The 13039-nt window shown below is 41.7% G+C and overlaps 1 protein-coding gene across 1 annotated transcript; it reads left to right on the forward strand.

Annotated features, from left to right (window-relative positions):
* The first annotated feature begins 468 nt into the window (after positions 1 to 468).
* On the forward strand, positions 469 to 9760 carry si:ch211-67e16.11. The gene is made up of 8 exons (XM_026375828.1): positions 469 to 1555; positions 1895 to 2158; positions 4593 to 4811; positions 5776 to 5946; positions 6075 to 6206; positions 6406 to 6572; positions 7606 to 7878; positions 7958 to 9760. The coding sequence occupies exons 1-8, from the start codon at positions 1303 to 1305 to the stop codon at positions 8132 to 8134; spliced, it is 1656 nt and encodes a 551-aa protein (XP_026231613.1). The 5' UTR covers positions 469 to 1302; the 3' UTR covers positions 8135 to 9760.
* Positions 9761 to 13039: the final 3279 nt, after the last annotated feature.

Below are 13039 nucleotides of genomic sequence, written 5' to 3' on the forward strand. Positions count from 1 at the left end.
CTCTACTTCTCCCCCTCTTGTTTTGACCTCCTCACCCTTATTTGTCCATTTTTATTACACTTTCCTTCTTTTCTCCTAATTGAGTCCATATCTCCATTACTTCACTCCCTCTCTTTTTCCTTCTTCTCTTGTCTTTTCTTTTCTTTTCTCTTGCTTCACCTCATCTCCGACATTTCTTATTCTTTCTTATCTTAACCTCTCTTCACTCACTTCCTCTACCATTTCCACATGTATTTCCATTTCTGGACTCTGGTCTCTTTATATCCTCCCTTTTTTCAGTCTGGCATGTCAGAGCTTGCAGACACAGAGAGAGAGAGAGAGAGAGAGAGAGAGAGAGAGAGAGAGAGAGAGAGAGAGTCAAACTGATAAAGAGACCAGGAGAGCACCAGCAGACTGAAGCTGAGCAGTAAGCGGGTTGAGCAGCAGGAGTGCTCCTGTCTTCTGAGCTCTAGACGATCAAGTCTCAAGTGTCACTGAGAGTAAAGAGTCTGCAGGACAAAGTGATTGTCCCAGAAGAAAGAAGAACAAGAAACAGGATTTGTCCTCTGAGGACTTTGTCTCCTTTAACAGGACCAAACATTTCTTACTCCAGGATGATCTATCACCTTGCGAAGCAGCACAGAGCCTGAAGCTGCTCCAGCTCGACTGGATAAATCATTTCCCTTGAAAGACGAAGAAAGAAGAAAGAGGAGGGAGGTGAAATATCATCTATCTGGACAAGAACAAGAACTCTAAATCCACCCTCTGGGACTTCTGGATGTATTGTTTGGAATAAAGAAGAAAGCATTCAAGGAAAAGGTCTCGAGCAACCAAAAGAGGATGTTGGTGCAAAACAATTATTATTATTAAGCTAAAGACAGAGTAACAGGTTTTCTCTTAGTTTTAAATGCACTGAAAACAAAAGATCCAAAAGTTTTCTAAGAAATTCTGTTCATGTGTTTTAGATTTAAATAAATTATTTGGCAAGAGAGAGAAGAAAACATAAGAAAGTGTCTGAATTATCAGTTCGCTGAAGACAAATGAGAAAGAATAGTTGAAAAAGGTCTAAAGGAGCCAGCAACACAGGGCGGAAGAGTCAAAAGTAAAGGAATTAAAGAAAAAGACAACAAAAGGGATTAAGGTAGATACAGCAAGAGGAACAATCCAAGAGAAAGAGGAACAAACTAGAGAGTGGAGTGAGGAATCTCTAAACTAAAGAACACAGCTTAAATAAAGTAGAACATCCAGAACCAGAGAAACAACTGGTGAAACCACGTTAAAAAGTACAGAACAAGAACAAGGAACTAGAGCCAAGGTGCAACAATGCGGCTCCTGGTTCTTCTTGCAGCTCCTCTCTCCATCCTCGTCCTCCACACTGCAGTGGTGACCCCCACAGGCAGCGTAGCCTTGGGCCGGCTGGAGCGCTGGGTCCGCTCAGGCCTCCAGTCTCTGCAGTGGGACCAGCTGGACCGGTGCCTCCGCATGTCTTCCCTCTCTGAGGCGGAGTGCAGGCGGCTCGCCCACCTGCCGCTGTCTGCTGTGGCTGTTTACGTGTCAGAGCCGCGCACCTCTGCAGGTAGGGAGGGAAAGATCCCACATCACCGGGTACTTTGAAACTTATTCTAATGATCTGTAAAGAACCTGCTAATGAACCTGCTGCATCCATGCAGGGAGGGGAGACATGTTAAATTAGGATATGTTATATTTATAGGAATATAGGATATTTTTGTGGGTTAGGGTTTGTGGTGCCCATGTTTGGGTTAAATTAAAGTTACCACTATATGATTAGACTTTATTAGTCCGTCTGGCGTGGTCGGACGAGGTTCTAGAGTCTCTTTAAAATCATCCACTGGCATTTTCTAGTTTATATTCCCAGGTAACAGGCTGTTCTTCCAAAACCCTCCATGTAACTCAGATAAAGTTCTGGCCATCCTGCCGGACTCCTCTAGTGGGATGGTGAACTCCAAATCAAGGGGAGCCTTCAGCGTCGCTCAGGTGATGAATGCCGGGGAGGCTGTCCACAGACACCAGCAGCCATTCCCAGGCTCCACGGCCCATGATGCTGTGCTGGTGCTGGATCCGAGTCCCGGAGAGAACTTTGGGCACCCCGTGGTCCTCTTCTATGTGGACGTGAACACAACAAAGAAGAGATGCTCCCACCTGGATGGCATTTACCTGGGTGAGTCAGCAGACACTATCTGGCTGCTAAATGACTTTGTCAATGTCAATTTCTGTTTTTGATTTAATCAACACAGTATGAAAACATCTAATAACTGAACATAACACCAACAGAACTAAATGCCATAGTTCTGTATCAATCACTATTTTTATGCAGATGATATAATCTTATATTCTGAAGGCTGATCTTTCCATTTATCAGTTATTAACCACAGACTTATTTTAAATATACGTCTGACCACATACATTCGTTTCCAAAGCCACCACTGCTATTTAAATATTTCAAATAGAACCCATTGCTGAGTCATACTAACACTGAGGAATGAGAAAATCAAGAATGAACTAAACTAACAAACCTGTCTGTCCTTAAAAAATAAAAGGTTGCCTGGTTTTTATAACGGAGAGATATTCAACGGCGTCATGCTACCTCATCATTCCTTCAGCAGCTGTTTATCGCAGTCATTAAAGACCTCAGATCTCCTGACACATGTCTGTGAAGATTCTCAGTCATCCTGATACTTAACTATCATTAGAAGAAGCTTTAACGGTGGAACCATGAAGTCCTGCAGTTTAACTACTTAATCATCGATGTCTCATCTGGACGCACTGGTCACATAGTGTGAATCATGATGCACAACGTCAGGCATTTCTTTTAGTTTTAGGCACTAATCGCCCTTAAATGTTAACAAACTGCTCTCAAATTGCCCTCCATCTGAATGCCTTTATTCAAATCATTTGTTGCCACATGTTTGATGACTCTGGTAATTGCTGTCTGGCTTTATCATGATGTGTGTGACGGTCTCATTATGAACATTTCTCCTTCTGAGATCTATTTTTTATATTATAGTAACAGTGATATTATTACATCTACATACCTTTTTGTGTTCTTTCTGCAATTTTGTGAATTTCATTTTGACTTTAACTATACGTGTAAATCTGTGCATTTCCTCTGTGCGTGAGCATTTTCTGTGCACATGCAGTGAAGTTGCCATTAGGTTAGGCACAACACAACTTTACATTTGAATTTCCATGTTTTCACCCTCATTAAAGCTCCATTTACAGTATGTTGTCTGATGCAGGACATTCTTCTACTCTGAGGGGGTGTGATGAAAGTACTGCCTCAGCAGTTTTCGCAGTTTCCACAGCTACACCTGGGTTTTAGATTTGGAGCCTTTTGCAAAGATATTTGTTGCTGATCATCAGTTTGTTGTGGAACTGTTTTGATTGCAGCATTACATTTAAAAACTAAATTATATCAGTTTCTTCTTCTAAGTAATCAATTTTAAGGCTGTACTCAATCAAAACTAGTAAAATTGTAAATTCAGAAGAGTTTGATTAAAGGCATGTTCTGCAGTTCTGTTTTTTTTTTTATGTGAACAAACCCACTGAACCACAATTCTGTACTCACCTGACATAGAAATGGTCTATCCTAATGTTATCACCTAATTAGGCCCATAATTATTTCTCTTTATACCTCCCAAAAGGTGCAAATCACTGATATGTGTCATGAGCATGCACCTTTTATTGGCTTAATTATGACAGGAGCCATAATCGTAACCAATAAAGCACACTACTGAGCTCACTGTGTGTATGAAATAGATGGATAGATGGAATAAGATCAAACTTATCTGTACGAACAATCAAGACAACTAGATAACTGCCACTGAATTGTGTGGTAACATTCAACATTGAAAATATCCCCACTGTCAACAAAAAATACTTTAAGTGCTCTAAGACAAAGTTGTTTTGTGACTCTAAAGTATTTTGTGAGAGGGTTGACAATCAAACAGCACTTCTAAAAAAGTTCCACTTTAGTGGTGGCAAACAACCGCTCCACTGTGGATAAAAGGCCAAAAAGGAGAGTGTTTCCAAAGTGCTTTATTCATGTACAAATGGTCTAAAGGGACAGGAAGTGAATGTATTCTGTGGTAGTCCTCACAAGTCCTGTAGAGAAACGTGTGTTAAAGTGCGAGTTGCTGACCTCCTGCTGTGAGAGAGGTTAGGGCCAGATGTTTAGGTGAATTTGGCCTCATGTTACACGAATGCACACCTGTCAATTATTTATACACACAGAGCGCTGTGCCCCCCCCGCTGTGTCCTGTAGATGGATTTGGATCAACGACTTTTAGAGTCAAACTTTCTTTAGACCTTATTTAACCTTAAGAGGAAAATAGATGAAAAAGGAAACAGGCAGTTTGCAAAGGTGAAATAGAAATAAATAAAGGTGGTGTTGTCCCAATGAATTAATATCTTCAAATTAGTTTCAAATGAATGGTTTGAGGAGGTGGAAGTGACGTTTAGAACATACTGTAGGTAAAAGACATGATGTGGGCAAAGCTGACAGTGATGGCAGCACATCAGTTCCCACAGCAGGAAACTGTGACCAGATGTTTCATCACACTTTCTTACATTAGCTTCCGTCTTTGCATCTTCAGGTGAGGAGTGTCTGATTCTGGCTTTGAAGGGTCGTTGTCAGAACCAGCTGAAGCGTCGGCAGACCGGGCCAGAAAGGCTTCTCGGTAATGGACGGTCTGCAGCTGGTGGTGGTGGCCGTCTGGTGGAGCGGGCCGTTGGAGGGCTCTGTGAGGTCCACTTCCTACCGTTGGTGGTTGGAGTCGGAGACCGGAACCACACACAGAGACTCAGATGTGTGGGTAGGTCCATGTAGCAGCTGACTGCTTCTCACTAACATGAAACATGTTGGTCAGATGGTTGAACACATCCTGGTTAAAGAATGATTCTGTTTAACCACACAAACCAAATTATGAGGAATTTGTAATTTACATAAAGAATGTTTTAACTTTAACATTCTGCCAATGACTCATAACCAACCTGCTAATGTTTTTTTGTTCATTTCCCAATTGATACTTGATCCTAAGTAGTTTTGGACAAATTTAGCACTTGACCTGATTGTGGCTCTAGGGGAACAGTCAGAGGATCACCAGAATCAGCAGGAATCTAGAAACATACATTTACAGTGTGTACCTAGTGCTAGTAAGTCCATGTAGCACATGTGAATGTAATCACACTGGATGAATAATAAAGTTGACCTGCTGGTGTGCTAGATAAATCCGGTAAACAGGAGTCATCCACCTGGGACTTAGGATATTCGTACCTAATTCATCGTCATACCTCACAGTCACATTTCACTAAAAACCACAAAGTCCCATCTCTGTTATAACGGTATCTTTTCAAGCCATGTCTTTGAAAACTGACCTTGTCAGTTTTAGATGTAAAAAACATACGAAGAAGGTGCCAAATAGTCCTAATGAAACAGAGGTTGTTAAAATCCACCTGTGTTTATAGGTTGAGTGGCATTCTGTTTCACGTTTCCTATTAGGAGCCTTTCTCGGTGAAATGCAGAGTTACTCTCATGTTCTGCCAAGACCACCCACACCTGCAGCCTCTGCCAGCAACTTGGGCCTCGTGAGAAAAAGTTATGGGAAAAACGTTATCTTCCTGTTATGGCAAACATAGACAATCCTCAGGATCAAACCTCAAACCCACATCTGACACGCTACAAATATTTGAGGATTAAGTATTCCTTGATTATTGATTGTGACCCATTGAATCCACCTTTTTTTATTCTGAGATATTTTATTGCCTTGCCTTCACCAGACCATGCAGAGTTCGCAAGATGCCCTCAGCCGCTGCCAATGGGTGCTCCCAGTTTGCCCATCTCCAGTTGTGAGCTTAATAAAAACACGAGGCGCTGTCACCAGCAGCCTCTGGCCACCCACCTGTCCTGCCGGCTCTACCAGACCTGTGACCATGCTGTGCTCATATCAGGTGAGGCAGCGCATGTGTTTTTTCTATTACTGAACAGAGAAATGTGAACATAGCTCTGCTGAATATGTCCTGCAGCCAGTAGGAGAGCTCACTGTAAGTTGGAAGACTTAACTCGTTGATGTGTGCAGGTGGGTGGCAGCAGCAGATGACGTTCCAGCATCACGTTCTGAATCTTCAGAGGTTCTATCGAATGCTCCAGAACAACGGCTTCCATAAAGATCACATCAAGACCTTCTTTGCCAGCAGTGGACAGCTCCCTGGTGGGACAGTGTTGATGATAAATGTGTTTGTTTGACTGATGATCAACATGTAATTATGAAGTCTCGTTAAATTGTAATCAGAACTATGATGGAGTAGTTTGAGGAGCTACTTTTAGGAAGTTTGTAATGTAGTTATTGTTTTTGTTTCAAGAAATCGATTGATTCACTAACATGTCCGACTCTTCACCTCCCTCCACAGATGACATAGAGGGTGTGTACTCAGCCACAGAGAAAGCTGTGATCCGTAATCACGTGTCGTACATCTGCAGGAAGCAGCACTGTGCCGACACGTTGGTTCTCTACCTGAACTCACCGACACGCAATGACGGCACCATGCTGCTGTGGGACGCCAACCTTAACGGCATTGTAAGAGTCTCTTCATGTTGCTGTGCCTACTTCTTTTGCAATGGTTTATCAAATCTACCTTTTGATCACATGGATGGACAGAAACACAAATTCCTTTGCATTTTCTATTACCAGTATTTTGCATTTTACCTTTTTATGATACATTACTTTATTACTTTATTGACCTTTTTGCCAAAATCCTGGTGTTTGCACTCAAGTTTTAATATGTACATAAAAGTGCGGGTGACATTTAAACTTAAATACATCACTTATTAGTGCATTGCTGCTGCCACTCTTGTTGCAGCTACACAGTCAGTCACACAGTGGTTTATTTCCCACGCTGACAGACCTATGTGTGTGTGCATAAGGAGAATATCATGCAGCAGAGTCAGAGATGCAGAGATATACACACTGACACAGTGAAACAACGCACTGACGTCTCTAAAGCAGATCACAAAGCAGAACAGAAAAACAGTTTGTCTGACACACATGGGAGCCATTATCAGGCTGATAAGACGATTCCTGACCACACACACACCAACCAGACAACAATACTTCTTTCATCTCATTTCGATTTGCCAAATGAGGATATGAGCTCATCTTTCAAAGCAGTTATCAGAAATGTTCAGGTCAGAATGGGTCCAGCAGGCTACAGCTATGAGGGGAAACTTCTCCAAAGATGTTTGATCAGAGCGTTCACAACATCCGGTGATACTCAAGTGAGAAATGTTTTAGTGGATCTGTAGTAAACGTCAAACTTGTCTAAAACAGCATGTTTTCAGTTTGCTAATATGCTAACTCAGATGTATGTAGTCAGATGTATCAGGATGTTCCACTGCCTTATTTCCTGTTCACACTACAGTAGAGAAGCTGTTTTATCATGTGTTTTCACAGATCGTGTCTGTTTGTGTTACTTGTTCTGTCTAATCTCACGCCTGAAACTCAGCTTAGTTAAGCCGTTTATAAAATGTTTTAAAGTTTGTCTCCTCAAAGAGTTTTTGAACATATTATAAATGTAAAATATTGTTTGTCTCCTCCTCTTCTCTTATTCCAGGCTGATCTCAAGGAGCGATACTCAGTCAATGAGCTGCTGGCTGACTTAGCAGGCTGCAGGGCAACTCGTGTTTTGCTGTTTGTAGATCAGAGCTACAGTGGGGTTCTGTCCAAGAGGCTGCGAGGCTCCCAGAAACACCTCAACGTGGTTCTGATCCAGAGCCAGACACGGCAGACCCACAACCACCAGAACCAGAGGGTGAACTCTGGCTGGGAGGACAGCAGCTGGTCCCTCATCAGCCCTGCTACGTGCCTGCTGGACCACCTGGGGAAGGTAATTAATCCCATTTGAGCTTTTATTCTTTAACACTGCCAAATAATCGTCTAGTCTCATCTTTAACTCATTTTTTCAGGGCACAGGGATGTCTCGCCTCCTGGAGCCATGGGCTGGCCTTTTGAATGTGACGTTGGCGGGCGCCCCCTGCAATGTCACGCCACCTCTGACTGATGGCGAGATGCGGCGAGAGTACCAGGGCTGCCAGAACCTGCCGACCGCACTGTGGCACCAGAAATACAGGAGGACCAACTGAGAGCACGAGAGGCAACACTGAGGCTGACTGAAAGAGTGAATGACTGAGGGGGGAACAAATTAACTTTAGACACACACACACACACACACACACACACACACACACACACACACACACACACACACACACACACATTTGCATTAAACACAAAAGCATATATGACAGTGTGTCTTAACATAGGACTTCAGTTTCAGTGTGCTTGGTGGAAATCGATGTGTGTTTTCTGTCCTATCTCTGAACTCAGACTGTAACCATGGCGATGACAGCTCATCCCAACGGGAGTGTCCTGAACACCATGTTAACATTGTGTGTGTGTGTTTGTGAGTTCAACAAGAGGACATCCTCTCTTGGAGACCATTGCTAGCGCCCACTCGGGTCACTGTGTGTGTGTGTGTGTGTGTGTACACTCTGTCTCTTGAGAACTTTAACATTTCAGATCCAATCATCTATCTCTATTTTTATCTTTATGACAGTTATTTTTTCTCTCTTTCATCTGTCCTTCTTCTGTTGATTTTGTCCTTTGCTTCCTTCCCACCTTCCCCTCTTGAACTTCTCCTGTAACATTATCTCCATCATGTTGCTGCCTTCTTTCTTTTGACTGTCTCTAACTTTTCTTCCACTCTTACAATTCACCTTGTTTTTGCTTCTTGTAGACTCTTTCCATTATTTGACTTTGCCACCAATATTTTCTGGAGAGACGCAGCAATTTGCAGTATTGAGACTACCGAATACTCAATTTACCCAATTAACTTAATATCAATTATCTTATTAAGTTATTGTTAAGTAGCAAACAAAGAAGTAAGCACAGGCACTTGTTAATGGCTGTTAGGGTTCTAAGGGCTACTACATCTAAGAAACAAAGTTAGCAAATAAAATGTCCTTAGAACAATGGCCAACTCTACAAAAATAAGGTCCAGGTGTTAAAAAAACAACAGAATTTTCAAGCAGAGTAGTGTCTGACGCCAGGTTTATTTTTAACATTTAGAGGTGGAGAACTATTTGCGCTAAGGAGAAGGTAAAGATATAGAGACACACACCAAGACAGCCAGGGAACGAGAGACAGAAAGATTGGTTGGCAGTGATCATGATTAAGATATGAAGCACTGAGACTGCCCTCACTGCTACACAGACTAGTTATGGCATTTTAATAAGGGCACAATGTGCAAGTGAGTGTTTGTATGTGTGCTCCATCACAGAGACAGGGGCGTCACATGAAACATGTACACGTTCTAATATTAACCCGTCCCTACACTAACAACGTACCTGTTGCCCTCCACTTCTGGTGGTTCTATGTGATTTCTGTCTGTTCTTGATCGCAGTAAACGTTGAGTATTTACCACAGCACAGCGTGCTTCTTCTTTCTCCCCCTGCTGTGTTTTGTACCTGTGTTTGTTGTTGTCTGATTTTTACATTAGAGGTTTGTTTATTCAAGAAATGAAAGCTCTTTACAAGAACAACTTTCCAAATGCGTGGGACATTTTGGACCAGAACTGTTTCCAACAAGTTGACATGTGCATATTCAAAGTTTGTGTTATGATCTGTACAGAATATGAGATGTAATTTAGCAGAAGTGTTTCTAGTTGCATGCATCAAATCACAAAATGTAGTCAATAAAGTAGCTTTAGAAACCAGGGTAGTACATGTGATTCATTTGTCTGGTTGTCTGTAGAATTAAATGATTAGTTTAATTACTTGGTTGCGAATATACTGTCAATGACTGAAGTTGGGGACCCACAGAGCACTAGACCAGATGCTGGGTTCTATTGATTTTGATATCGGAGATTTTTCTACTTCTTCATGTGAAAGACTGAACCAGTGAACTCTGGAACACCAAAAGGAATGAAAGACCACAGAAACCTTTACTGGGTCACAGAAGAAATCGTCTTCTGTCTAGAGAACAAAAAACCCTTCACAGCAGATTGTCCAGATATGTGAAAGTCCACAGTCAAGACAGAGAGAGGTTACTTTAAGGTGCAAATAAGATACAAATCACTGGTACACCTCAAAAACAGGAAAACCAAATTAGAATTAGCTGAAAATATCCTGCAGAGTTCATGAACGTCATACCATGGTGAGATAAAAGATAAAAGATCGATTTGTAGAGTGATGGAAAAACTGCAGTAGTAACATGTGAAGGAAATGGTCATGATCCAAAGCAAACCCCTTCATCCGATGCATGTTGGAGGTAGAGTTGTCATGTGGGCTTATGGTATTTTGAGCTACACTACTGTTTGTGCTCAGATTCAGCCAAATGCTTTAAAACATATTCGACTGTGATTCACAGGTGACTATGACCTGTAGAATTCCAATGAAAGCAACCCAAGAAAAGCCTGTTTTGCAGATGTTCTGTAATGGTAAAATCAGTCACCTGTCTGAATACAATTTCAAATGGAGGCCATTTGATGAATGCAAACACAAGCAGGAAGTAGAGGCCCAGAAAAGCATCACAGCCCACACCCAGCTGTCAATGTCTACGAGCTCCAGACTTCAGTCAAACTTTGTGTTCTAAAGATTTGCAACCAAGTATTAAAACTGACAATTTGTGTGTATAAATACTTTTGAGCCCCCAAAATTGGGGGGGTCTGTGAATAAAATGTCTAATTCCTGCACGGTTCATCTGAATATTTTTAACCAAACCTTAAATTAAAGCTGACAGTCTCCACTTTGTGCACATCTAGACTGAAAGTGTGGTGGCAAACAGAGCCAGAATTATGAAAATTGTATTTCTGCCTAAATGTTTATGGACTTAACTGTATGAGAGGCAGACAGTGGCTACAAAGGCTGCTCATTCTAGTAGAGAACTGTTGTTAATTTTGGCCTTTTCATGGAATTGGTTGCATGAAACGTGCAGAATATTTCAGGCTGTTTAATGTAAAAGACTCTTGGTTTTTCAATTCAATTAATGGTTAATAATGGTGTTGTGATTAGCACTGTCACGTCACAACAAGTAGGACCTGGGTTTAAATTCATCGCTCCCAAATTAAGTTTCCAGTTTCCTTCCACACTCCAAAGATGCAGGTATGTCTAAAAGAAGACAGGTAAGCTCCTAATGGAGTGCCCTAATAAGCCACAAGCTGACAAACACCTTGCACTACAGGGGAAAGCCATGACACAGCCATGATTGTTTGTTCAGAGGCTTTTATTGCTAATGAGGCAGTTCTCAGAGAAACACTTACTCCATCTGTCTTTCTCTATCTGGCCCTCAGGCTGCTGGGATGGTTTCACTCCAAACAGTAACCTTTGACCCTGGCACTTTCAGCAAATCTTCAATGTTTTTACCAAAACAGTCTCAGTAATATAATCACCTCTGCTTTTAATGACTCAAGAAGAATCTTCCATAGCAGAGTCTTTGGCCACTGCCACTGCCACCTTCTGATGCAGAGATGCGTTCAACTTGACATTAGCTGAATTCTTCTCATTGTTCATTAAAGCATTGCTGCCACTCTGTAGGCTCTGTTTTGGTTGTTTTTCTACAACTATAAATATGCTAGAGGTTGGATACCTGAACTAAACCCAATAGAACCAGGTTCAGTCATTTAGAAATCACAGTATATGGTAACTGTTGGTACTGAAAGTCATTAGCAGAACATCCTGCATTTGGAGGGGTACCAGTGGTTCTGTTTCATACCGTTGTTACAGCCTCTCAGTATCATTTTAATATTATTAACGGTAACAGCACTGCCACTGTTCTCCACAGATACAGAAACATTAAAATACATCACATGTGGCTTTTAGAAACACATTATTATAGAGTACTGCACCAAAAAATGTCCATACTCCATTCATTGTGCACTATCATGAGTCTTTCTTTTCTGCTGTTTCATCCATATGACTGCATACAGACCACCATGGTCCAGTAGCCCCTCAAGTCTGAACAGAACCTGAAAATAAAACAGGAGAAAATGAGATGAGACAACAAGGAACTGAAACATCCTTACTCTTGCAAATGGTTCCTAGAGTTTCCAAAGGTAGAATGGGAAGCAGAGCTTTTAGCTATCAAGCTCCTCTCCTGTGGAACTGCTCCCAGTTCAGTACTGATAAACAGTAGGGTGGACCAGCACAGGATGAGCAACACCTCAGGCCCAGAATCAGCTGTATATGATCACCTGAAGAAAACAGGATGATGTATACATTTTACACAGAGAATAGCTGGTATGAGATGGGTGTGAGGGAACTCATAGAGGTTCAAGAGGAAACATCTCTCTCTTCAATTTATCATGCTGCTTTTTAATGCATGTCCTGGAAAAGTGAGACCACTTCACCCATCCACCAGGAAGGCCACTGTTAATAACCCATTTTAATGAGTGTAGGAAGGGTTCAAGTCAGGAGAGAAGCTACTTGGATGAGTAGCCATTTACAGTCATTTACAGATCCTTAAACAAATATTACGGCTTCAACATGTGGCCAATAAAATATTTTTTACCCTTATAATTGTGTAAAATAGATTGATAAAATGCCACTGGGAGTAAAAAAAAAAGGAACAAATATAAAAGAAAAGAGGAGCAGACAGAGGACAAGGTGGGTCCCTCATAATGTCTTATGACACCAGAGCTACTTTTAGAACAAAGTCGAGCTGTCTGAAATCGTCCTGCAGACTTTAAACAACTTCACTATAAATTAGTAAAACCACAAGTCTGCTACTGTCTGGACTGCCAGACGGCAGGCGAGAGAAAGGGGGTCAGAAATAGAGGATTCAGATATGGGTGAGAAAAACAGAACTGGTTGATGGAAAAGAAACAAAGGAAAGTGCAAAGCAGAGATGATGGAAAAGAAAAGGAGGAGACAACAATGTTGGCAGCCATTTCTCTCAGTTGGAAAAGTAATTCTTGCATTTAGCTGCAGATGTGCCAAATGATGCCATTACACAGCCGCCATCCGCCCCAATCACCCCTGATAATTGCTCTA

Source organism: Anabas testudineus, chromosome 21 (assembly GCF_900324465.2).
Source record: "Anabas testudineus chromosome 21, fAnaTes1.2, whole genome shotgun sequence".
Lineage (NCBI taxonomy): Eukaryota > Metazoa > Chordata > Actinopteri > Anabantiformes > Anabantidae > Anabas > Anabas testudineus.

Coding starts and splice junctions, on each gene's coding strand:
- si:ch211-67e16.11 (XM_026375828.1), top strand. CDS start 1,303: ATGCGGCTCCTGGTTCTTCTTGCAGCTCCTCTCTCCATCCTCGTCCTC. Junction 5,947..6,074: donor CCATGCTGTGCTCATATCAG/GTGAGGCAGCGC, acceptor TGATGTGTGCAG/GTGGGTGGCAGCAGCAGATG. Junction 7,879..7,957: donor TGCTGGACCACCTGGGGAAG/GTAATTAATCCC, acceptor TCATTTTTTCAG/GGCACAGGGATGTCTCGCCT.